This window comes from Caloenas nicobarica, chromosome 6 (assembly GCF_036013445.1).
Source record: "Caloenas nicobarica isolate bCalNic1 chromosome 6, bCalNic1.hap1, whole genome shotgun sequence".
NCBI classification, from domain to species: Eukaryota; Metazoa; Chordata; class Aves; order Columbiformes; family Columbidae; genus Caloenas; species Caloenas nicobarica.
The window spans coordinates 20,443,460-20,470,855 of record NC_088250.1 but is presented as its reverse complement, the minus strand read 5'-3'; the positions used below and the strand labels follow the sequence as shown (position 1 = coordinate 20,470,855).

The following is a 27,396-nucleotide window of genomic DNA, read 5'->3' as shown; positions in this document are numbered from 1 at the left end:
GCACTCCCGCAGCGCAGACCGCAGCGCGGGAAACGGGCCCCGCGTGCCCAGCCCGCGCTCGCCGCACGCGCCGCCCCTCGCGGTTAGGCGGGCCCGCGCTGGGGCGCGGGGGCAGGTGCGAGGCCGCGGCGGGAGCACTGCGCATGTGCGCCGGCCGGGCCGGGCTGCTGGGGGCGGGGCTATGCAAACGAGCAATGGCGCTGTTGCGCTCCTTAAAGGCTCCCGCCCGGAGCTGCGCCGGGCATGCGCGTGGGTTACGCGCTTCGCACAGCGCGACTATTGGCTCCCTGCTGCGTTTCGGCGGCCGGAAGCGGAAGGTTGTCTGTGTGCGCTCATTTCCGGTGAGTGGGTGCGCGGGTTGATTCGTTCTGCCCGGGTGACTCGGCCGCCGCTCCTCGGAAATGGCGGGTGAGTCCCGCGGCCTGTCCCGTCCCGCGCCGCCCGCCTGCGCTCCGAGGGCTGGCAGAGCCCGCTCTGCCGCCCTAACCGCTTGGGGCAGTAGGTCTGCGCGCTGCCGGCGACCCGTGACGGGGAGCGGGGCCCTGGGGCGGCTGGCGCCGCTCTCCTCTGCCGGGCTCACGCAGGCGCCGGCAGGGCCCCGGTGCCGCCTGCGCGTGGGAGCGCTGTGCCCGGGACATGGGGCAAGGCAGCGGAGCGTGGGCTCGGGGCGGCCGGGCGGGCGGCCCGCGGAATCAGGCGTCTGGGTGGGCAGTGCCGCTGGCTTCAGGCCCTCTACTGCTGTGGACGTGCTGCTGCTGGACAGGCGTCCGCGGGCTGGCGGTCCCCACGCTGAGTGGTAACCCAGACTGTAGCTCCGTGTCCACTGCTTTAGTGGGAGTGGGGAGGGAATCAAAAATCTGAGCTTGTTTTTAGTTAGAGTTGACTATTTGAAGTTAGAGGAAGAACTTTCTGCTGAGACTTCTGGAAAGAAGGTGGGATTGGATTTGTCAAGCGATTGAAAAATGATAAATGGCTTGGCTTCTGCCGTGGGTTGTGCTTTGAAAAACAGACTAGATGCAATTCGTTTGTTATTTCCTTCCGCCTATGCTCTAGAAGACAAGTGGTAACTAGGTAATTGCTGATGGTGTACATGCCACTGTGGTTCATGAATGCCTGTTTATGAAAATGACTACATGCAAACACTTGAAATACCCTGAAATGTTAGTCATTTCTTAAAAGAAACATCTGTTAGACTGAATTCTTAATTTTTACTTGCAGCTTTCAAATATGTTATTGGTAAAATTTGGAGCATTTAAATATTTGTATTGTCATGCCCTTCATACTCAGAAACTAAAAGAGATACTTGTGGTCTGTTTTCCAGTTCCAGAGAAGTGCTTGACATTAATCTCTTTATTCCTTTTACACATGGTAGCATATTGTAGCTTTTTTTAACCTATTTGTTCAGTATTTTGGGTGGTTTTGTGTTGCGTGTGTTTTCTGCTTTTGAGAACCTTTTTCTAAATATGTTCCTTGAATAATAGTGACACCTCTGAACCCTATAAAAATCTTTTTCTTCAGGGCTTACTGCTATGGAGAAGAAACTGGCTGAATACAAGTGTAATACAAATGAAGCAATTCAGCTGAAACTAGGTAATGTTACTTTTTAAGTATTGTGCACTTGACACTGTCATATTTTAGTACCTTCTTAAGAAACTTCCTTATAATTAAATCCGCCCAGGTTTAAGTATGTACTTATTAATGTAAATATACAAACACAAGAGTAGGAATACATAGTCTAGTTTTGCTGAGGCTACTACAATTAAAGTACAACTATAGAAAATCAGTCCTCTCTCGGCATAATAATGTCATCAGCCGTTTATTAGCATGTTTCCAGAGTGCACTGGAGTTACTACTTAGCTTATTTTCTTCAAGTATTCATTGTGTTCTTTTAGTTTCCCTTTTCTTCTCTAGTCCCTATGTAACCCTTAGGTCCAGTCCTAAGTCTGTGTCTTTTTTGTGGTGACCATAGCAACAGAACTTATTTCTATAGGGTTACAAATATCTAATTACATATTTTTAACTTATTTCCTTTTCCTCTTTCTTTGGGAGGGTGGAAATAGAAGCAAGAAAGAAGACAGAAGACTGAAAAGTGTTGTTTGGTTGGCTTTTTGCTGCCTTTTTCTCCTCACAACATCTGGATTACACAAGACATTTTTAACAAAAATTGTTTGAAATATGAGTATAAGAAAGTCAGTCTTTTGATAACTGTTTATTGCTCTCTGTAACTAATTTGCTTACTAGGACATGCAGAACACAAACAGAATTACTGAAGTCTTGGTGGATTTGCTTATACCTCACATGCAGCAGTAATAACTTGAAGAATAAAGCATGCCTGTCTAATTTTTAATCTTTCCAGCCCTTCAGCAGTTTGTTCCTGTGAGCATTACAAATGCCATATTTTATTAAGAAAGTAAAAGTGATGAAACTGTGAAGCACTTTCCAGAATTACTACTAGCAATCGGTTCCATATAGTTTAGTGGCATTTTTAATACACAATCACCTTAGGCTAGTAAGCCAAAATATACTTAAGTCTTTACGCCACTGTAATTGAAATATTTATCTCCTTAAACATTGTTTCAAATAATGATTTTATTATGAGAGTGACTTTTTTTTTGTCCTCCACCTTTCTAAGATCAAAGGAAAGAATGAGAGATAATAACATCTGAGTGATTTTTGTCTAGAAATCCAAGGAGCTACTATATCAGGTTTCAGGGAGACTGCTAGAGTATTTTTAATTAAGGTACCCGTCGGACATCTCAGCTAATATTTTTAGCTTCCTTTTTGCTTTCAGAGGGTGTAGGTGTTCTACATACAAATTATATTAAGAGAAAAGATGAGAAGCTGTGAAATTGTACCATAAAAAAATAAAAACTTATTTCCCACGTGCATATAAAAGCAGTCATACACTTTCTTCTTTAGGTTCCTAATTTCTTCCATGGTGACAATTGAGAACTGCTCTTTGGTTTTTGTTTATTTTTGTTTGGTCCCTCCCTTTTTTTTTTTTTTAGCACTGTTACTTGGCCTCAGATCAATTGCTCTCTGAGTTAAACCTGAGAGGACAAAAGCAACCGTTCTCTTTTGCTTTTGAGAAGGCCAAACATTTATCTTGTCACTGGAACACTCATTTGCATTTTTTCTTTGAATAATTCCTTTCTAATATTATCAGAAAAAAATTTTATTGTCTGCTTTTACTGGAGTAAAACTGTAATGAAGCTGTAGGTCAATATTCAACATGCCTTTAAAAAAAAAAGCTTTAATAGCAATATTAACTCCTATGACATTGCATGGTAATGCAATAGTAACTCATTCAACATTAAAAATGTGTAACACTTGCCTTAAACTACCTGTCCCTCGTTAATGTGGCTGAACTATCACTTTAATGCCAAAGTTAAGAGTTATATCCCTTCCAATTTTAGATAATTTTAAAAACTGCAAATACATAGAGGGTGTTTGGGACTCAAGTATCTCTATCTTCTAAAATTTTTCCTAGAAAATCCTACTTTAATCTGTAATTTCATCCACTAATCATAAATGATATATTTTATGGTGGAAGAACTCCTGTCACCATTACTGTGGAGGAACTACTGTAACTCCGCAAGCATGAATAAAATGTTTGTTCAGTAAGTTACTGAGCTTGAGAAGATGCCATTACAGCAAATATTTTCACATTGTCAGAAAAGACTTTGTTGAATACTAGGCTTTGCAGAAAAATAAGAAGTCGGGGGGGCGGGGGGAACCAAGCCACTAATTATTTTGGTAATGTTAGTACAAGTACCAGTGTAGTATTGGTGCAACTGTTTTGTATGTATCATGCTGATTCTCTAAAACTTTGACAGGGACATAAATGCACATAAAAATTTATTTCCATTCATCACTCCATGAAAACTCCCAACAGTGACGTGTTCTCACCTGTGTGCGGGAGATGAATGGCAGAATGAGAAGGAACACTGATACACGATCAGTCTGGCTTACTGCAGGAACGTCCTGCTGGGCAGCATGCTCAGTGTTCAAGATGAAGTTTAAGACAGTAACATTCAGGAGATTATCTATGTGAAATATATACATGTGTACATCTGTGTCAATTTCTCAGTTTTATTCTGCTTAATTATTTGATCTCCTCAGATCAAATAGCATGCATCTAAATTGCACTAGATGTCTTTATTTCATTTGTATGCCAGCATAACATAAATAGGTTCATAATTGAAGTTGTCTGACTCTGTAGTGGAAGAATGTGTGAACATCTAGCATGGCCTCTGTGGATAAACAAACTGAAGCTGATGACTTGGTCATGTTCTTTTTTCTTTTCTTCTTAGTTCGCTTTCCTGAGGATTTGGAGGATGACAACACAACATTTAATCCAGAGTATAGCCATCAAGTGTTTGGAGACGAGTAAGTTAAAGTATCTGGAGTCAAAGAAATATGTCTGGAAGGAGAAAGTTGCTTCCAAATTGTTAGAGAATGAGAAATCCTGCCATACCAAGCTATTTTAAATTACTTGGCAATACTTCAGTTTTATGACCATATAGTTTAACAGTGGCCTTGGTGCCTAGCTCATAGAGTTTGAGCCTCTAGTCATTTTATATGCTGTTTTTTAAGGTAGATTAGCAGAGAATTAAATACCTGATTTTGCAGTCAGAATTTCCTGTTTAAGCGGGTATTGCATTCGTGGCATTTTTCGAAGATTAGGAAAGAATTATCAATTCTAGCTAATAACTTTCATAGTAATGTGTGCCAGACCCCACTATCTAGCAACAGTATATCAATTTATTTTTTACTACAACATGGGATTTTTAGTGAATAAAACGTGGAAGTACTAGCAGAAACTAGTTGTTGGCTGTTCTAGATCATTGAATGTTAACTCTACCGAATTCAGGGGTTTATTTGCTCTAATATGTACGCTTCTAACCAGTTAGACATGCAGGGGATACAGAAAAGTGTGGTTTCTCCCTGACTGTCACTGATATTGTAGGGAAGTTAGCCACCATATCCTAGTGCTAAAGTGTCATTTAATATTTTCATAGAGTGAAATTCAACAATTTGGCCGTAGTTTTAAAAAAAAGGACACTAAGGGAAATCCACATACATGTGTCTGTGGACTTCTTGATGTAGTTAGGTTTCTTAATTTCCAGTTCCTTTAAAAACCATTTTAAGTACTCCAAGTAGGAGGAACTACCTGTATTAATTGCAATAAAATTAGTTGCACTACAGAGTTTCAAAAAGATGGACCGAATTTTAAATCACTATATATCTGTCATTTAGTGCAGCTATCGTTGACAATAATTATACTTTAGTAATGAGAGAACTCTTCAACCTGGCAGGACAACTAACAAGCAAATTCTTGTTCTGGCACTTTTGTGTCACATTTTAAATTATGAATTTGCTACCATAGAAGAAAAATCGCAGTAAAACCCAAATTTAACTATCCATTAAAATAACAAAAAAAGAACCTGTTTCTTTGTGAATTTTACTATTTTCTGCAGTTCATTTTTTTGCCTGAAAATAAATTCTCTACACTTCACAACAGTATAGTGTTTATGTTCAGGCAACTCATCTTCTCAAAGTGTAAAGAAGGCTTTTCTATTCTATACTTTCTTTTTTTTTGCATTTACTCAGTTGTAGTTAGATTGGGTAAGTATATAGCAACTATCCACCAAAATACACCTGTTGCTATGACTGGTTATCTGTCTGCATTTTATACAATATAAGTTGCAGTCGTGTGTCTCAAATATACTACACTGCAAAGTAAGTTTTAATAAATGTTAGTGATCAATTAACATAAACATTAATAAGTTTAAGATATTGAGATACATAAATTCAGTATTAGCTGTTTCAAGTATACTTTCTTCAGCTGTCACAACAATTGTACAGAAACTGCCTTACTGAGTTCAGGAACATGTTCCATTTCTCCACTAGAGGAGCAAAATAACTAATAGAAATAGTGTAAGGCATGATCTCTGTCTAGGTAGTGCACATCCAGTTTGATTCCCTTTTCCTCTTAGGAAGCTTGATATACCTCACTAGGAAAGATGTGTGATGGTGTGAACTTCAGAGCTTATTAAATAAAAGCTTTATGATGTGATTGTTTTGCTCTATATAAAGCTCTATAGAAAGTTCCTGATTCTTCTTTTCTCCTTCCGCAGTGAAATTGCCTTTGGCTACAAGGGACTGAAGATCCTCTTGTACTATATTGCTGGTAACCTGTCAACGCTGTTCCGCATCGAATATACATCTAAAGTTAATGAAAAGTTTGACTGTGTGGAGGTAAAGACCTGCACTTAAAATATTATTAAGAAAATTTAGAGATATGGACAAGAACTGTAGGTATAGTAATTGGCCACCCAAACATGATTTGTATTAAAAGCAAACAAACAAAACTTCATTTGTTGCTAAGCTGAAAAAAGTTTCTATCGCCTATACATTTTTCCCATTTTTCCTCCTTTTGACTGCAGTACCATCAACATTCTGTCAAATTAGCACCTCATGTTTGACTGTGCTATACCAAGGTCAGTTCCACCAAAAAATCACAACTTGGCAAGTTTGTGTTCCCAAGTGAATTGTCTCCAGGAGGAGGACTAGCATTGGTGGGTTTTATATTGGAGAGAATTCAGTAAGCAGGAAAAGGAGGTTTCTGTAAACACTGCTTGAGTTGGGATGCTTGACGGTATCTCTTCAAATGGCATATATGGAGAGCAAGTAAGACTGAAATGAGATTAGAAACTTTTGGTTGGATGTCGTGTGCTTTGTATCTTTCTTAAAGGAATTACAATAATGTGGTTGTCTGCAGGATGTTTGGGGTTGGATTTTTTTTTTTTACTTTTTTCTCTTTTTGCCTACAGGTTTTCCAAGCTTATAGAACATTTGTAGAAATCTTTTTTTATTCCTCCTGCATATATGCTCTCAGAATATTTTTGAGATAATCGCACAAAAGCTAAGCTAATCAGTCTTTCAGCCATCTGAAGAAAGGTATATGGAACTTAAAAATAGGAATAAAGTATCTTCCTAACAGTGTTTTTAACTGTTAAATACTTGTGGAAGTATCTGTACAATTATTTAGAAAGACTTTTTCAGAGTAGTCTCTGCCTTAAGAAAATTTAATATCATTTGAGTTTTACTTAGTTATAAGAAAAAATTGAGTTGATTTCTTTGTAAAAGATCTATTGACATGGTTACTGATAAATCTTCATAATACTATTTAGTGTGAAATTACTATATGTTTGCACTGACTTCAAAATACTCTGCATTAGAAAAGCTTATTTTTAAAAAAATAGACTTCTTTATGACTTCAGGCTGTATTTTAAGTTCCTAATTTCAAATTCATTGGAGTATATTTAAATATTTTCAAAAAAAGGCTTATTCTAAATGAAAAAATACTGGAATGACTTTGTTAAATGAATTTTAGAGATTTTCCCTCCCTTGTTCTGAAGTTCTATTACAATATGCTTAGTTCAACAGGCTAAGTGCCTGGACATGTCTGAAATACTTTTGCGGCTAGGACAACATATCTTAGGAGTGAAAGGTCAAGGCTCTTAATCTTTAGAAGGTTTTTAAAAATAAGGGAAAAAGGAAAGCCTGTTAGCAAAACAGTAGTCATTAAAATAAAACAGTCCAAACTTTCACCAATATAATTTTAAAATCATGTCACAACAGGAATTCACACCATAGCACCTTTTTACTCACGGTCTCTATTTTCTGTACAAATAACAAAGCCAGTTTACTTTCCTGGAGGAAGGAACAATGTAAACAAGGTCTGTCTTGCCCTAAGCACACTGCAACATTTTTGATTGCTCAGAATCCTTGCTTCTTTCAAGCAGTTTCCTCTACTGATTTGTTCCTCCGATTACATAAGTGTTTGATATGGGGACCAAAAAAAAAAAAAAAGATATCTTTTTGAGCAAGTCTTCTGTATACTTGACAGAGTATCTATGAGCTTTGATGGAATTGAAATATTGTGGTAACTTATCCTGTGTTACCCTTGGTGTTGCTAACACTGTGCATCCAAATAGGCTACTCCTATGGCTATATCTAAACCTTAGTAGGAAAAAAGATAGAGTGCTCATTAATCTTCTGCATTTGTATTTGCCGTTAGTTTAACCACCTTAAGATACAAATGCATTTTCAGAGATGAAAACAAGCTGTAATTACAGCAGGTTGTTAATTTAAATGCATATTAACATTTACTTTTCTAAGTTACCTGGTTGCTGATCTCAGCTCATTCAGGATGATCATACTAAGACACAGACTGTCTGCCATACATGACAGGTAATCTGTGCTGTGAACAGATGGTGCTTAGGAAAGGACAGCAGTCTCTGCCTTTAACATAACTGGTTTCAAGTGGGAAGTGAGTTTTAATGTTCGGCAAAGTTATTCACAACCTAGGATTTTGTATCTAAATATCCACACAAGCCCATTCAACAGCAGGTGGTTTTATTCTGTGATATTAAGTTTGGTTCTGTTATTGCTAAAGCAGCCGCTACAATCTCTGCTAGGGACTGACAGAAATATTTCTCCCAATACCACTATTTTTTTTTTTCACCAAAATCTTTTCAAACATGAGGAAAAATATAAGATCCTGAAATGTCAGGAGCCAGTCATATTTATGCATCTTAATATTATCTCCCTAAAGATGTATCTAAACCATGTTAGGGAGGAAGGCTCAGCAAATTATGGTCATGTTTTGAACTAGAAGTTGGTGCTTCATTTAGTGAAAATGGACAGAATTTATCCCTTGGGTGGAGTTAATTCTTTCAAATATCTGAAGACAGCCTGCTTTTTTCTAGTCTAAATACTAATAGCATTGACCCCCAAATTGGTTGCTGCTTTGAGATTTGCAGCTGTTTAAGTATCGTCCTTTTAATCTGGATTTTACAATGTGGTGGGAGAAGGTATTTCACTAAACTCTGAAACAGTCTTTACTATAAATGTATTTATCTTGCTTTGCAGCTGATCTAATACATTTGCTTTACACAAAAGTTAATGAAAATGTAATGTTAATATTGGGTGTCCTTTTTTAAATAATCCTGCTGATCACTGTATTGCTCCCTACTGAAATTAATACATATAATTATTAGAGAAATTCAGCTTTCAAATATGTTTCTGTAATTATTTGAAATTAAGCCACTTTGAAACAGCATCTACATGGTATAAAAATGTCATAACTGTCTGTTAGTTCAATAATAATCTATTAAAATTATCCAGAGTCAAAAGCAATGTACAAAGAGACGCTGCACACTTAAGCAGTCCTACTAAAATGAAGCTTATTTACAAGCCTGTACCAGATTCCCCATCATCACCTCACATGATTCTGGTTGTGAAGGTAAAGAATTACAGGCAATACTTCCATGAACCATAAGCTCATCAGCTCTTGGCTGGCTTGGTTCAGGTTTTTGCACACTTTGTAAGTGGCTTTGTCTGTCTTTAGCACCGCTGCAATAGTCACCTGGGTTGTTTTTCGGAACAGAAATTTGTGTGTCATCATGTGCATCCATGCCAGTTGGTAAGATATGAGTGCCTTGCTCTGAGAAAAGAAGCTCACCAATATCAAAGAAGTACACAAGGGGAAGGCAGTAAACAAATGTTGGTAACTCCTTGGATTATGAACACCTCAGAGAGAAGTGTTTAGAAAGTGCCTACTGTGTAACGGATGTTTCCATTAACAAGTACAGGTATTAACGAAACAAGTTATTTGTATGGTATTGATATCTGAAGATTCCAGTATTTCAGGACTTACTGACTGAAAATTGGGTCACTTAAACTTATGCTACCACTCAGACTGAAGATTCTGGGATTTCCTCTGTAAGAAAGGGAAATCTTGTTAACGCTAGAAGTAACCGATGAATATAGGTTCTTAAATTACGTCAGGCCTCACTTCAAGGGGAGAGAACTTCAGGAGGTGGTAGATCAAAATATGCTGTGGTCATATAGGAAGGATTATCTGCTGCTTTATCTGCTAAGTTTCTGTTCACATGGTTTAATTCTTTCTATTTTATGGAAAACAAGATTGTCCTGTGGTGGGAACCAGTGATGTATGCATTATCTTGCATGCTTTCAGCAGGTGAAAGTTTGTCTTCCTTCTTATCACTGATGAAGGAACTTAAAAATGTGAGGAGAGCCATATTACTTAAATTTACTAATTACTCATTTAATACTTCATACTGCATATTCACTGTTTTTAGGTATCTTCCACGTAGTACGAGTTATTGAACTGATACTTGGAAGTCTTGTTTTAATTCTAGATTATTTTTACATGCCTTTTTCAGACATATAAAATGAACGTCACTACAAGTTCTTAGTTGTGGTTTCTTACAGTTTTGTCAGCAGTGCGGACTGAAGATCTGTGTAAACAATGCACTTGCACAGTTAAAAAAAAATAAGCATTTCTAAAATGTGTTCCATACAAATACTTCTTTATGTAATTCATTGATTCTGAAAAAAGGCTCATTTTGTGTAATGCAGTTAAATCAGTAAGTGTAAAGAAAATATATTTAACTAGTATTGCTTTAAGAAGAATAGGAAAGGTTCCAATGAATGCATCTCCTTTGTTTTGAGCATGAAATGGATGTACAGATTGTATGCATTTTAACTGGGTTCTTACACCAAGTATTGTAGAGCTATATTTTAACTGCTTAATAGCTCTCTCCGCAAATATAAATATAAATGTTGGTAGTACCAAACCATTGAGAATAAAATTTGTTTGTGCTGAACTACATCCATCTCTCTCTACAGTAAAAATGTAACTGAATGATAAAGTGCTATTCATTTGCAGGTGCATTGCTTCTACTTAAGGGACTGTGGTTGAAAGGACAGGAATTAGTAGCATGTTGTATTAGCCTTTTGTAGTGTATTTTGTTCTAAGCATCTTAATTTCCCTGTTTTGAATGCTAAGTAGCAAGGGTCTTGGTTTTGAACTAATACCCATCATGCATGTAAACGGTGTGAAAGAGCTGCTTAGTAAGTTAACACAAAGTGTTCTTGTGTCAGTCCTTGTGGAAATAGATACAATACAAACATTACAGCTGAACTCACGGCAAACTCCATTAAGTAAAAACCTGGATTCATTGTCCAGAGGAAAGTTTGAATTGAATGTAAGCTCATTTTGTTGAATGTAATGTCAGGCTTTTAGGGGTTGTATTGAGGAGTACGGTTTTGTTAAGTTGAGACCAATTCATTAAGTTTTATTGCCTGGTGAGAAGCAGTAATACGTTATTGTGAAACTTCATCAAATATTCATGGTTAAAAAGAAGTAGTAAATGTATTCAATCAAGTGGTCTTTTGGGCTCTGAAAAGGATTATGAAGTCTGCTCAGCTGATAGTCTCTAACTTTCACTTCGGTTATCTGAGAAGAATAATTTTAGTTTCTGAATTTAATTTTGGTGTCAGAATATTTCTTCTTCTCCAGTGTGTTAGACTGCAGGTCAGACTTGCTGACAGCATCCTTAAATAATAAAAATATAATTTTATGTCAAACTTTGTTTTCAAAATGTTCTTTGATTTGAATGTGGGATGTTGTCTTCTGAGTTTGTAATGTGTTTTGCAGCTGACCCTATAGGCAGGCATTTCAAGCAGGGAGACCTAAGAATTCGGGAGTGTGCTAGCTGTCACTTTCCTGTTTGGGAGCTACCATTTTTGGTGTTTGTCCCTTTTCCTCCACTTAGTTCAGCACCACCTAATACCTCTTGTAAGTTGTTTGTTTGGGAACCTGAGTTCTACAAGACTGTGTAGCAGAGTCTTGAAGAATTGCTGGCTGGAAAGTCTTAGCTTCTGAATATGCTGCACTTTCAGAATAGCCATCAACACTCTCAGGTTATACTTGAACGAATGTAACAATCTCTAAACAAAAAATGTTCATGAACATGTGCTGTATCTACAAGCTTTTCGATGCTTACAGTAGCTAGATTGTGACCTTTGGATCTTGTCAGTGCAGCTCTTACTTGTTGGAAGGTCACTACTGAGCAACAGGAATACTTTTTCCTTTTTTTTCCCCTCCTATTTTTCTAATTACAGTTAGGCCATAGCAATTCCTTCATATTCATTCCTTACAGCACAGTACTGACATCAGTGCTGTCTTTTTCTAATCTTCCACTGATCCTGCCCGTTTTTATCATCTCCAGGCAGATGATGTTGAAAGTAAAATTAGAGAAATCATTCCTCCTGGTTTTTGCACAAACACAGATGACTTTGTGTCTCTGCTGGAGAAGGAGGTCAACTTCAAGCCCTTTGGAATGCTGCTACACACATATTCTGTCCATAATGAGGAAGCTGGTGAAGATATAACATATCAGATATACAAGGTACGAAAAAATAAGTGAAATTTCTACTTTTGAGCAACTAAATTAAAGTTTATTTTGCAGTGATGCACTTTCAGTGATGTTTCAACTATAGTATATAAATACTATCATTTTGCCAGTTTATTAATAACTATAAACATGCTTTTTTGTATTGGAGAATTTAATTAGGTTTTGCATAATTTTTTTTCCTCTTATGTCTGTGATAGGTTTCACCTGACTTCTCCTGGCTTTTTCCCTAGGCTGACATGACATGTCCAGGCTTTCGAGAATATCATGAAAGGCTTCAGACGTTCTTGATGTGGTTTATTGAAACTGCTAGCTTTATTGATGTAGATGATGAAAGATGGAACTACTTTCTAGTGTAAGTACAGTTCTAAAGCAACAGTGGACCTTATTACCTCCACAAAGCCTGCATTTTAATTATGGCTGGCCAATTATTGGAGCAGTATAATGATATTTTTCCCAGGAAAGAAAAACCATTGTTTATGAGGCTTGAGTTTTTCTCCATTATGCTTTGGGAAACCTTGAGAATAGAGCTGAATTAAATGCTGTTGTCCGTTAGGGTCCTGAATGTAGGCTTAAACAGTAAAATGAGCTTTGCCTGTGTTTTCTTTTACTTGCCACCTATTCATCTTTATAATAGGCAAGTGCACTGAAGTGCTGTAAAGAGGCCTGATTTATCCAAGTTGCTGCACACCAATTAAGTGAATTGTACATTCAGAACATAGCAGGTGTACCCATTGGGCCCTCACAGAGTAGCTTGCTGACACTGAAAATTCAGTTGGAGAATGGAAAAGAAAATGGACACTGCATGGGAGCGCGACTGTAATTGACCTGCTTGGCTTTCTGTTTTATCTGCAGATTTGAGAAGTATAATAAGGATGGAGCTACGCTCTTTGCGACCGTAGGCTACATGACAGTCTATAATTACTATGTGTACCCAGACAAAACCCGGCCACGTGTAAGGTAATTGGCGGCGTAACTCGTGCCTTGCCTTTTATTTCAGAAGAGGGAACTGCTGAAGTTCCCAATACTTGTTTATAATGGTGTTGATTTGTTTAAAAAAATCCCCATTATTAGCTGGCTATGCACTGATTTATTTCATTGTTCCCTTCTGGAAGCGGAGGGAGCCTCAAACAAATTCTGAATATTTAGCAATTTAAGACTAAAAAAAATTAGATTTTAACATGAAGATTGTTGCACGTAGTTTAGTCTATAATGGAATACCATTTTGGTTTTAAGCCTTTACTTTATAATGTTAGTGAATGCATGCATTTGAGCTGAAAATACATTCTTTTGTCTGCAGCCAAATGCTGATCTTGCCACCGTTCCAAGGAGAAGGCCATGGTGCTCAGCTTCTTGAAACTGTTCATAGATACTATATGTCTTCTCCAACAGTACTTGATATAACAGGTTTGTTAAATTTCTTACTCTGTTCACCTGTTTAATAAGCAACTTGCAGGATTTGCAGGTTGTTAGCCTGCAAACTAACTTTCATGTTCATTTGTCAGAATTAAATGGCCTTTTGAAGATTTAGCCTCAGTTCAGGATTAATAGTGCCCTGGTTTACAGAAGAACTGTATATAATGTAGCTCCTTAAATCCTTTACTTGGAGAACAGCACACCAGGAAAATTCAATCCCTAGCATGAACGGATTACCAGCTAATTAGCCATTTTATTGTGAGATACACAGCTGAGTTTGCCAAGAGATCAAGCTTTGTCAAATTCCTTGTTCAACTTACTCCTATTAGCCAAAACTCAAAACTGGGGGAGGGTTCAGGGAAACAAACTAAAATAGCATATTTGTTTAGTGTGCGAGACAAAATTTTACAGTCAGTAAAAATCTGTACAGAATTTTTGCTCCAGGAGCATGTGTTGCTGGCCGAAGGCACTCATGATATTAAAGATGTGTGCATAAATACCTAAAAATAAAATATTATTGAGGAAATGGTAGAAGTGAACAAGGGTGTATGTGCATACAATTGTAACATAAAAATGGCCATAAACATGACATCTGTCTTGTGGTTTCAAGTCTAATGTAGGAAGAAATGCAGTTCAAACACGACTGTTCCATTCTAGGTGCGTCTCAGACCTCATCTTTGTTAGAAATAACCCTCCCATTCTAATTAAAATACAACAGAACAGTTGCTTTCATAATGCATTGCTGCAGGATAATCCTAATGTAAAGTAATCCAGCTCATAATATTAAACCTGTTAACATATATGTAAATGTAGTTATACTTTCTTATGCAACAGGAAATCATGTGCATTGTGCATTTACTTTTTTCCTTTTAATAGTGCAAAGCTTTACATAGCTTTTATAGCTGAGGAGCCATAAGGTCTTAACTGGGTACTGCGTAAATCATGTGACATGTTCCTGGCTCAGTGCTTTAAACTCAGGGTCGTAGCAAACAGTCAGTGCGTGCTAAAATATGCTTTAATTTCTTTATGGAATAAAGTAGGAGAAAGCTTGCAATATTCTACATGGCATTCAAGTTATCGAAATTAAGGCTTTTACAGAATTATTGTTCTTTTTGAGGAAAATCAGGCTGGGCAACTTGATGTGGCCAAGGTATTTAGTTAAGTAGCACCTAAAATTGTGAAGTAAAGCCTTTAACCTTTCTGAAAAGAGGAAATGAAGATCTACTTGTGAAAGAGCTAATGCTTAAAAAAATACTTTAGAGTTTCATATTTATAACAAATATTTTGTTCTGCTTATAACTTAATCTTAACTGACACAAAGCAAAATGTATGCTGATCGAGCTTACTGATGCTGCCATATCTTTATTTTAACTAATCTGAGCACAAGGGAACGGGATCAACTAATTTTAGTAGAGCTTCTCCAACCTTCTTTGCAGAATAAATGTTATAAGACTTGCAATGCAAGATTAGGCCACTCAAGCACAAAGCACTTTAGCTGATAGAATCATCATAAGCTTTCTCCAACCTGAAAAAAATAAATTGCCATTTGTGCAGTGCTGCATATAACACAGCAAAGACTTCTATCCCAGTCCTTCTTGGCAACTTACTAACTTTTGATCATCCTTAAACTGCAAATTTCAAGTATTTACAGTGGCCCTCAAAGCTAAAAACCCCCACAGCTGGGATATAAGCTGTTTAGCAATAAATTCTACAATGAAAGAAATATGTTCACAACATTGTAAACATTTTCCCTCTGCATAGTTCCTAAGTGGGAACAAAGTTGCATATGGGACCTTGCATATGCACTGAGGTTCATGGAAGCTAGTTCTCCGCTTTGGTGGTTTTTTTAAAGCAACAGTTTTGCTAGTTATGCTACCATTTTAAGCAAAATGGAAGTAACTTGAAACTGTGATCAGCTTTTACTTAGGTCCTTTCAGCCTTTGTGTTTTGCATGAGCTTGTACTTTGGTTCCTTGTGGTTTTCCTTGTCTTCCTTGCTAACAAAGACTAACTCATTGTCAATACCTGTCTTCAGCTACTTTAGTTGTATGCAGTAGGGTAGTTTCACCAGACTTTTTCCACATTATAATAATTTTTGTATTCTGTTAGTCTTACCACTCTGACAGATACAGAATAGATGGAACATACAAAGGAAAAGGTTTATACATAGAGTAATTTTCTTTTCCCAAGGAATTAAATTGGATTAAACATGTGTATTGTCAGTCTCTGAGAAATGTTTGTATAATACTGTACAGTGCTGCATACACGAAGTACTAAAGATTTTTTTTCTGCAGTCTCTTTAGCATCTACTGTCAAACATCTAGAACTTTGATAGCAGTAGTTACGATTAAGCACAGTTGTTTATATACTGCCGAATACTGTATCTGCTTTTGTTTTCTGTAGCTCTTCGTCATTACCAGAGATGAGGAAACAAATAATGCTGATATTAACTATGTATATTTTTTTTAATTTTTTCTAGCTGAAGATCCATCTGAAAACTATGTGAAGCTAAGAGACTTTGTTCTTGTAAAGCTTTGTCAAGATTTGCTTTGCTTTTCACCAGGAAAGTTAATGCAAGGTTTCAGTCAGGAAATGGTGACGGAAGCTCAACAAAAACTGAAGATAAACAAGGTATTAAATCAGAACAGTTGTAGTTGGACATATTCTTATCAAACCAGTAGAAAAACCAGTTAAACATAAGGGTAGACACTTGTAACTTACACACTCTGGCTTATTTCAGCAGATTTTTAGGATGTATCTGAAAGGGAGATACCTAACTCATGGTTTTAGATAAATGCTTTTTTTGAACCTAATAATTCTGTTCATGTAATAGAATTTGACACTGTTTCCATTTCTCTGAAGCGTATCTATACAAATAACAAGTGTTGTTTTGGGAATGCAGAGCACCAAAGTAGCAAACAACTGCTACTAAGGTAGCTCTAAAAACTTGGAGAACTGAACAGTTAAAGTGAACAATTAAATTTGCTGGTAATCTCTTCAGTGAATGATTAAACTTACTAGTGAGTATGGTAGTGAAAAGGCAGAGTTGTTTAATTAAATGTATTTGAGTGTGGTTTTATGAGAATGTTGAGACTTGAGACATGGAGGATATGAAGCCACATTTAAATGTGTTCAAGAAAATGGTACAGGTTGTATAAGGAAGCTACGTCTGGAGCCTTCTATGTCTGATATCTGAGACCTGAAAGGATAAATAAGTTGGTTTGGTTTTTATAACAGTACCTAAACATGTGCTAGTGTAGCAAACGAACCATCTTATTTTTGTTCTCTTGCTCAGCAAAAGAATACTTGGTCTTAAATTCTGTCTTCTTACAGATGCAACAATTAATAGTAATGTATAATAGTACCAGCACGTTTTGGGTTATTTTTTTTTCTTCCTAGATGTGATACTAGCTGATCCTAGTTCCAAAAGCATGTCAGTTTTTCTGTCTACTGAGTCTTTCATTTTCTTCCCTAGTAAACAGAAAACTTTAAAAATGTTGTTTCATTCTCCTATTTAGAACTTCCAGGGGGCCTTGTGAAGGGCAGTAGGTATATGAAGGTTATTTAAATTAGCAAAGTAGATACTGTTTAGTAAAATATTGCTTGATGTCATTGTGGTTCCAATCCTTCAGTTCTTTGAAGTACTTTTGGACTCTGGCTTCTGGGCTTTCTGCTGCTCATTTACAGCAGGTCCTTGAAGCACCTCTACAGCTGGTGCAACACTTAGAGATCAGACACTGGCTGCACAGAAGAAAATGGTTTTGAAGGAAAACCAAGAATGTTTATTCATTTAACCCACCAGATGGGAGGACAAGTTTGACAGAGGCTTTGTCCAAGCCTCTGACTGTTTTCTGATAAGCTGAGGAACTACTCTAATATTTCTATAGTTCTTAACTCTGAGTTCTATTGAGTGATCTCTTTATTCAGACATGGTTTTCATTCTTTCTATTCATTAGCAACACACGAGACGTGTTTATGAAATCCTCCGATTGCGTGCAACAGATATGGGTGATGCAGAACAGTCCAGAAGTTATCGGTTGGACATTAAAAGACGACTGATTGGCCCCTATAAGGTATATATTACTTAAGTATCATTTAATGCTTATTTCAAGGCTAATTATACTTGATTTTACTTTCATTTCCATAAATGTGGTTGATGCCAATTATGTTGCCAATCAACTACTATTAGTTATGCAGTGTTCAACAGACGCATATACAGATGCAGAGATGTTCATACACAGCAGTGCTGAAGATCCTGTGTTTGGCTTCTGTTTCCTGCCCAGTTCCTGCAGAAAGTTACTACTAAGCTTATGTCATCTAACTACAAGTGGCATGATAGCCAGGTAGGCTTAAGGGGCAAAAAAAGTCAATTTCTTGAAAAAGTTGAAAGTACCTTAAATAGACAAGCCAAAAATTTGGAGAGAGAGAAATGCTGTAGTAAGTTTACACTGCAGAGTATGTATAGTTTAGATTCCTGTTCTACTTGTTAACTAGGTCTTTACAAAAGAGCTTGCTAGAAGTAACCTAGCCATGTCAACATAGAATGCCATGCAGATGGAATATAAAATAATTTTGGCAGTAAAGTTTAAGCGAGTACTAAACTTAGTGCAAAGTAATTTTCTTAGTTCCTATTAAGTGTACTTCTCAGGATCTTCAGTATAGTTGGTCTGTGTGACATAAACTGATCTTTTGAGATACAGATTAAAAAAAAAAATCCTAGTTGCTAATGGCATCAGTCTTTGTATTAGGAGTCAAAAGCCCACAAATAGATCTAGGTTTGTTGCTGTAACTAGCATGTTAGCTACTTTCTTCAATTAAGTGCTCACTAAGCAAACCAAAGCCCTTCTGGAAAAGTTTCAGAAAGTATGAGAAGTACCATGATTAGCTTGCAAGCCTTCCTAAAGCAGCACTTACCATGTTGCACCAAAACAGCAAAACTTTGATTGTACTCATGTTGGACTTAGGGGGGTTGGTAGCAGAAACGAGAACCCAGCACTGTATTAAATGCTTGCCTGATCTGGAGATAATAATACCATGTCATGCTGAGTGGCAGGACCTTAATCAAACACTTTCTATTCTCCTTCATGAATGTCTTGTCTCATTTGCTAAATTTCACTCAGTGTCCACTGCAAATAAGGCTGTGATTTTTTTTTTTTTTTTTTCAGCTAACAGGACTGTTAAATGGTTTCAGTTCATTCACTCAGCACTGAAGCCATATGGGGGAAATCCAGAGTTCCATAAGCAGCTTCAATTCTGGTGCTTCTAGCAATTGTTTCCACTTCAGTCTTTGCATGCAATAAATTCACTAGTAATGAATGGATATTTGTATTGCTAAGGATGCAGCACTGCTACTTCAGAATATTGCCTTTTTAATTTTTCAGTTATTTCAATGAGGATTCAAAAGAATCCTTAAAGCAGCCAACACCATTTCCTTGATTTTTAAGTTTCATATTCTAAAATACAACCATCTTGTTTATGGTATTTCTATATAGAAAGCAGCTTACTGATGCACTTGTTTTAAACAATGTTTCCAATAAATTTTAGTCATGGTGCTGTTTTCAAAAACTTCAGAACTGCAATTAAACTAACTTTTAATATGTATAGTAATTTGGAGGGGAGAAGAACAAATTTTAATAAAGAATCAGGAATATTACTGCATACTCTAATGCTGCTATCACTTTTTTTATATAAAGCACTTTGTAGCTTCATTTGAGCAGTGCTGTACAGATGTAGAATAATTATCAATTGCTGCTACCTTAATTTAGTAAAAATGATATTTCATTTTACAGCTATTCCCTGGCTAACAGTAGCAGAAATAAAACTGTATCACAGGTGTTTTCAGCTGGAGTTTCTGCATACATCTATCCCCCTTGAAGACTTCACATTAGCAAGGAGGCTGTTGCTAAAAATACTGAGATTTTTCTGTATACAGCACCATGAGATTGGAATGACTGATACAGTCAACTATGTCGCTCTCTATATAAGTGTGACTAATGCAGGAGAAAAAAGATTTGGTATCATAGTGACCAGGGCATCACTCTAGGGTATTTCAGAGGGTGAGCACCTTATGAAATTTCAGTTTCACTGTGGCTTCTCCATTTCTGAAGAACTGGTTTTTATGCTCTTCAGTGGCCTATGCTGCTAGATGTGTCTCCTTGAGCATGTCTCTGTCCTTTATGTCATCCCTTTTGGAAGTAAACACCACTGCTGTGCTGCTTTTATTAACCACAATGCTTTGTTTGGGTTTGCTACTTGAGCAGAATATACTTTTCTGCCCAACTCAATAACTCACTCCCAATGAATTCTCTTGAAACTGTTCAGGTAGAATGTCACTGATGTACCTGGATATGCTTGTAGTATGTTTGGAGGGAAGTGGGTATTGAAACAACTGGTTATGCAAAACATGCAGAAAAGTTTGCTTTTTACCTGGAATCCGGAGCTTAGAGATGGCCCAATGCTACAGTATCACATGTAATGGGCATTTAAAAGCTGACACCTTTTCTTCAAAGCTAATATTTATAATCTTAACAAATATTCATGTTAATTGAGCAGGCTTTGATTTATTCTAGAATAAGGAGGTTTTAGTTTTTCTACAGACAGAAGCTTGCTCGGGAGATACTCATCTCTATTTTCATTTGTGCAGCTCATCACATTTTGAGTATCTTACTAATTCTGACTAGATAGAGCTAACGTGAATCGGAAACTTGAAAAGCTGTGCTGCTTTTGACTTCCTTTCTACAAGGAAACGCTTCTTGAATATTGACCAGAAATGTACCTGGAGGTCTCATGAGGATTCTGATAAACAACCTCCCTTTCTGAACTGACCTTTGCCTGTTTATGGGATCTGTGAGAAATTATCAAAGTTTTTCTGATCTTACTCGTTTTACTGTGTTCTGCAGTGCCTCCTCCTGACCCTCAGCATGAATCAGAGAAAACAAATTTTCCTTTGAGAGATAGTTGTAAAATTAGAGTAGAAGACTTTGATTTTGAGACTGATGGTAGAAGTGGAATTGTTTGGGAAAATGTTGTTTCAACAAACTCTGATAGGCATTGCAAATACTTACTGATAAGATGCCAGGCATATGTAATGCATATATTTCATTTTTAATGAAATGCTGAATGACATTCTACTTTTAAAAAGCGAGAGAAGGCTGAAGAATGGAAGGTAACTAAGGAACTGAGCAGTTCAGAAATAGATATCAGCTGTAGGAAAAAAAAATCTGGGAAAGGAAAAACACCTCAAAATATTTTGTATTTAAGAAACAGATTAAAACATATGTGACACAGTGAGAGCAACTTCTCACTGTACAAATATGTTTATGTTTGTAAATCATATTATTGCATTTCAGTGCTGTTACTGCTGATCCCTGGTAACTTGAATGATTTGTAACAATTCATGAAATGTTTTCTGTGTACAGGAGGTTTGAAACTGATTTTTTTTTAGGCAATTATGGGAAAATTAGTTGGCTGAACAGCTACATAATGGGACACCAGTGTGAATTATGTCAGCATAGAACTAAGTGCCCTGATCAATTTTCTACAGTCTTGTTTTTCATGCCATACATCTTCAGCAGCAAAAGTACCATGAGACCTAATGTGTTTGGTTAAGGAAAGACTTTGAAACCATTTTTCACTTCACTGGTTTACTGGTAATACAAAAACTATGAGACTTCAACAGAAAAGATGTCCTAATAAAACACTGTTACTGTTTTTCTTAGGGTTAGGGACAACTTACAGAACTAGATACTGAAATTGAATAAATGAAATGAAATACCTTATTATTGATGATTACTGGTTGTGTTCAAACTGTTTGTTTGATTGCTTAGAAAAAACAGAGAGAACTTGCCAAGATGAGGAGGTGTCTAAGACCAGAGGAGCTGACGAATCAGTTGAACCAAATAGACCTGAACATGCAACATGAACAGTTAGAAGAGAGCTTCCAACAGCTTGTTTCAGATTATCGAAGAGTCCTAGAACGAGTTGCACAAGCATGAGGATCCTGCCTGGACAGGAAACTTGCAAATTTATATACAGTGTTATAAAGCACATCCTTAATTGCCACTTAACTGCAAAAAATCTCATGTGACGTTTTAATCACATTAAAGGTGACTTGTGTTTCTGTGCATTTTGAATATTTTCTATTTTTGTGTTGTAGATTTTTAAATGTTGTACTTTAGGTTTGGGGGCACTTATTGCTGAAATAAACAATGTAGATTCTCAGATACAGTATCACTTCAATTGTATGAAATTTTTTTATCTGTTTTCCCTCAAGACTTAGATATCTGACTAGTAAGTTAATATATAAATCTAACCAATGTAAGTATTGCATTTCTCATAAGTTTCTCCTAACTTGATCCTCCTCAGCCGTTCTGCTTGGATTTATTGTACTGTGGTAGGGCCTGTGTGCTCTTTGGTTTAATGTGATATGGGCAGGTTACAGGACTGGTTCTGCGGTCTGGCTGGATGCTTTGTGGTTATGGGCTCTTTACTGTCTCTTAGAAGTGGCTCCTGCTCCCATAAGCTATCAGACACATTCTGCTTAAGCTTCTAAAGGGACTTGAGCATATTCTTTTTCAAACCCCTAACTTTGCAGGTTCAGGATTTTGGGAAAACTCACAGTTGGGGAAACAGCCAAGACACTGTAAAGACCCCAGAAGCACTTCTGCTTTAGCTAGTGCAAGAAACATCCAAATCTGTCAGAAAGCAAGTGCCTTTATATAATTTCTTGACTCCATCCTGCTATGCATTACTTTTCAGAGTTGAGGTTAGTTCTTAAATATTTTGTCTCTCGTCCCTCAAATGATTAATTCTGCTATTTTTCATTGTAGTTAAGACTTTAGAATTGATTTGTCTTGGCCTGTAGTCAAAAGGAGTTAATCTGAGTAAGGATTATTGAAAATTATTAACCATATTTCATGGTCCTAATGGGATTCAGGTCCAGCTTTCAAAACTGGAGTTCGTAGATTGACAGTTCTCTGCTACCATCTGATAAGATGTGTAGAAAAAGTGTAATGTTTTCCAAATGTTTAATACCTCTTGTGATTTTCTTTTTATTTTGTATTTTCTATTAAATTCTTTTTAGGAGTTTTGATTCTTTTGGCTAGGATATCTGGTCTGTATGATATGTCTTTCATCTACTGCAGTATCCAAAGCTATTATACTCAATAATAACTTCTTTTGAAAGACTTCTGATTGTAATAGTAAGCCTGAAAGTAAGTTCTGGGATTTGGGGGATTGGTGTGAGTTGTTTGTTGGTTAGTTGGTTTTGGTTTCTTATTACATCTGTTCAGGTGGTGATGGTGGTGGTGATAAGGCAGAAGAGGGAAAGATGAACTGTGCTTTAATTTGATTTCTGTGTAGAGGTCCAGGGTACTTGTGCGTCTGGGAAGTCTACACTAACACTGCCTGAGCTTTTGTGTTACTAAGGCTGAAACCACTCCTGGAGAAGCTTATGCCTTTTAAGAAACTATAGAGCTAACAAGAAAAAATGCTGCCTGATGGGCTGTTTGCCCACTTAGAGTTTGGACATTGCTTCCCCCTTAAGTTACTTTTCTTTAGCTGGGGGCAGCAGAAAAAGGCAAAAGAGTCTGGCATATCTGTTGCTTTCATCCTTCTAGTACCTGATGTGGGAAGGGAAAGGAGGTTTGTCTGCTGTCACCCCCAGGTTATGTGGCTGTCCCAAAAAGGCTGAGAAGTGTCGTGAAATGGTTTGCTAGAGGTAGTGAAGGTTGCCATAGTCAATTGATGGTGTAGGATGGATGTGAAAGAACTACTGAGCCAAAAGGACAAAATCGCTTTCCTTAGACAAATATTGAAACTTCTCTCACACAGTGACTGAGGCAGATTAATCTTTTCATAACCTGTTGGAATATTTTTTCCTTTTTTGTTGGCACTGTTGAAAGAGGTGAGCTAGCACCTCCAGTTCCCTTAGTGGTGAAGGTGCAGTCTTTGGCTGGGCATGGGTTCTCATTCCAGGATGAGCCAGGAACATTCTAAGCTGTTGGGATGTGTCTGTGGACAGTAAAACTTATGACCAGGTTTACAGGAACTATCTTGTTACTGATTCTTGGTACCAAAGCTCTGAATAAACAGCCTCTTAGAGATGTAGAAACTCTGAATCCCGCCATCCTGCAGCAGATCACAGCTTCTGCGGCACTGCTGCCTGGAAAGACCAGGTGAGTACTCCCTAATCCATTACAGTTAATTAAGCCAATTATCTGAAACAGTTTTCATCAACAAATTAAACTAGCTCTGCTGAGTTTGCCTGATGTGGTCTAAGAAGTGTCTGGACTATCCTTGCCCTCGGCAGAGAGAAAGGCAATACTGTGAGAGCTAGAGACCAGTGATCGTTCCACCGACACCACTGCTTGGGGAGCATATGGCAGCTTAGTTTGGGCCTTTGGGGTGAGTCTGTTTGAACTAACGCTTTAGAAACTGAGCATTCATGGTAAAGTTGACTAAGCACTTGTGTTTCAGTGGAGGCTACTAGACAAACTCTGAGCTTTCTGTCTTGCCAGCCTGGATATTTTGTTCCATGGTTTTCAACAGCATAACAAAATTCACCTACAAGGGAGCTGCAGGATTCTTGTCTCTGAAGTGCACACTCCAGCTATTCAGTGAGTCATATTTATGAAATAAAAAAGCTTAATACTGTTTATAAAAGTTTGATAAGTTTTGTGTAACTCTTGTTTATATTTCTGTATGAACATAATGACAAACAGGGACCTCCTATATCTAAACAAATACTTGTTAGTGTAGCACAGAAAATAGCATAGCTATCACTAGCGTTGTCTGACTTTTGCATGCTGAGAGAGGACCTGTGAACTGATAACAGCTGTCTATATAGAATTGCAATTATGTACTGGGGGGATCCCATTTTGTGGGTTTGTGAGCTGATGAATGGTGAGGCTTAGTAGCAAGTTTTAATCTCTAGATGTTAAGGAGTGTTGGAACTGGATAGCTGAAGCTGAATGTTATTAGAGCCCTCTCCTATTCTGAGCACAATATGACACTAAAGTAATCCTGGATAAAAACTATTTTTGTTCAAATATACCATCTGTTACCCTGGGTTTCTTATCTTCATCTGCTGTTCTTTTGATTTATTACATACTAACAGGAACTTAGAGCAAAAAATAATAATAGGTTTATGTGATTTAATTTATTACTTTTTTCTGCATTTTTGTTAAATCCAGATTCTTCAGTCAGTTCACTAAAACTTCAAGTGAAACTTTGTGCAACATACTGATACAGCATTTAAAAGTTTTGTGCATTTGAATATTTTCAGAATGTACATAAAATCTGTAAGTATATTTAAAGTTTTTCATTGTAGATGCTGTTGGCGTCAGGCTGCTGGTTTGCCCTTCTGTCACTTACCAATCCAGTCACAGCAGCAGGGGATCTACTTTAAGAATATTCAGTCAAGTATCTAAAACAATTAATTTCATTCAGCTGGTAGAGACAAATTTTCTTTCTGTGCAAACCTCTTGTCAATGATACTAATCCAAGATTTTGTCCTAAGAGAGAAGCTCTGAAAAATGTTTGTTTAGGAACGGGTCAAACTGCTCCCTTTCATGTATTTTGAAACACAAAAGTTACCTACTGCAGATACTAGAAGACAACTTTAGCTCAACAATAACCTGAAGAAATAGAACAGAATACCTATAATTTCAGAATAGAGAGAGCAAGCACTCTGAAGCTGCAGAATTCGAAGGACACTTCAGCTGATGCAGTAGGAGGAATATAGGTCTATGTAGCTGAAGCAGTATCTTGGGCAGCAAATGTCCATGCCTCCTAACAAACACACAAAGCTGCTATGTGGCTGTATAGGCAATTCAAGACTGACCTATTGTCTCTCTCTGCAATCTCAGCAGGAGAGTAAGCAGCCCATAATGTCTATACGAAGGATTTATGTCTGCTTATATAGATCAGTTTTTCAATCCCCTTTTGTCTCTCACCGAGACTTTGTTGCTCTTTATGCTTTTCTTTTATCATATTGTATGACTGTCAGACACTAGAAGGCTTGAAATCTTATGTTGCATATTTTGCCATTTTTACCTTTCCTACCAGTGTCAGTTCTGACCTGATTTCATCAGTATCAAACTGTTAGAGCTGGAAATACCTATTATATTCATAAGCCTATCACCTAAAAGTATGGGATCTCAGCTTTCAAACTGAAAAATATTTTTCTCTTATGCTACTGCTTTGTGAAACATTGCTTGCTAGGATAATTTGGACTTGCAGTTGATAAAAAGCATGGTAAAATATTAAAATATCTCATAAGCAAGCATCTGTCACATATATTTCTGTTTCCTAAAAAAAACCACAAACATGATTTTTCAGGTTTGCCGTGTTAGGATGTGGCGTGTGTGTCTCCTTTTTCTGAGATATTCATCCTCACTTTACTGGTATAAAGCTCCTAACAAGCCTGTATCTGTTATTTATATTTCTTAGTAAAAGGAGCAAACCTCCGTCTAAGCATAAATTAGAGATGACTGAATAGTGACTGTTGTTAGGCTTAAGATTCATCCAGAGACTGCAAAAATCGCAATTGTTCTCTTGGAATGTAATCTATTGTAATTTGATCAATTCCCTCCTTGGTTTCTGATATGCAAAACGAATTGGTCCAGTCTAACTGATAACACATACCTACAAGTATTTGTGAAATCGCCTGATGCTTAAGGTGGTAGCAGCATAACAAAATGCAGAAATTGGAGACAATACTAATTATGCCCTCAACCAGTTTTCAGTCTCTTACAATATGGAATTTTGATGGATTCAGACAAAAGCCAAATGTTCACTTTATTTTTTTCTAACAGTGCCTCTCATTCCACTAAGCAGGAAATACTTATTGACTCACATAAGAAAGGAGAGACTGGGCTAACTTAGAGCACTTTGTTTTTCCCCTTCAGTGACAGTTCAAGAAAAGATAGTGAGTTACTCATCACACACGTGAAGTGTGCTGTTCTCTGTAGGCACACACAGCCACGCTCACTCCGGCACATGTGCCAAGCAGCACTAATGTGTGATTGCTTCACGTGGTACGTTGTTGCCTGCAAAAAATGAAGAAATAGCATTGCTAAGATGCGCAGTTACATCTCATGGGCATCGTTACCTGCTGCTTGCTGGTGAGAGGCATGTGCGCGTTTCATGTGCGGGGCAGAAATGCCCACATCTTCAAGTCGTTCCTAGTTCTACAACATCCTGTGGTCTTCCAGGAGTTTGAATCTCATCAGGCATCGTTTTATCTTAGTTTCTATCTTGGCAAGGCCTGCAGGGGCGCAGTGAAGCTGAGCGGGACGGAGGGTGCCGAGAAGGGCAGTTCAGCGGTACCGCAGGTCGCTGGGCAGCCGGCGCGGGGGAGCGCGGACCGGCACTGACAGCTGCCGCCCCGCCGCCCCGCGGAAAGCCCTCGCGGAGGGCCGGGAAGGGGGCGCTCCCGCCCCGCCGCCGCAGCCGAGGAGCAGCCGCGGTCCGTGCCCGCCGGCTGACGAGCTGCGCCCTGCGAGGGCTACGAGGCAGCGGGCACGGCTGCACGGGCTGACGCCGCCGGGGTCCTGAGGGGCCGCGCTCGCCGCGCACCTGCCCGAGCCGCGCGGGGGCGGGGCGGCACGCGCCGGGACTGGCACGGCGCCCCGCCCCGCCCCCGCTGCCCCAACAGCCGCCGCGTCCCGCTCGCGCCTGGCGCGAGGCTC

The 27,396-nt window shown here is 38.0% G+C and overlaps 1 protein-coding gene across 2 annotated transcripts; it reads left to right on the top strand.

The window, feature by feature from the left end:
* Positions 1-280: 280 nt before the first annotated feature.
* On the top strand, positions 281-21,830 carry HAT1 (histone acetyltransferase 1). 2 transcript variants are annotated; one of them, XM_065637302.1, is made up of 11 exons: positions 281-341; positions 1,519-1,590; positions 4,314-4,389; positions 6,141-6,261; positions 12,108-12,287; positions 12,524-12,645; positions 13,146-13,250; positions 13,591-13,697; positions 16,185-16,336; positions 17,662-17,778; positions 21,532-21,830. In XM_065637302.1, exons 2-11 carry the CDS (start codon positions 1,530-1,532, stop codon positions 21,697-21,699), a joined length of 1,209 nt encoding a protein of 402 aa, XP_065493374.1. In that variant the 5' UTR covers positions 281-341; positions 1,519-1,529; the 3' UTR covers positions 21,700-21,830. The 2 variants fall into 2 exon arrangements, with proteins under 2 accessions (XP_065493374.1, XP_065493373.1); XM_065637301.1 differs by having other exon boundaries at positions 332-408.
* Positions 21,831-27,396: the final 5,566 nt, after the last annotated feature.

Bases quoted from the DNA above. Each gene is read 5' to 3' on its own strand.
- HAT1 (XM_065637301.1), top strand. The intron at 12,288-12,523 runs GTACGAAAAAAT...CTTTTTCCCTAG, and splicing joins TAACATATCAGATATACAAG to GCTGACATGACATGTCCAGG. The intron at 13,251-13,590 runs GTAATTGGCGGC...TTTTGTCTGCAG, and splicing joins AAAACCCGGCCACGTGTAAG to CCAAATGCTGATCTTGCCAC.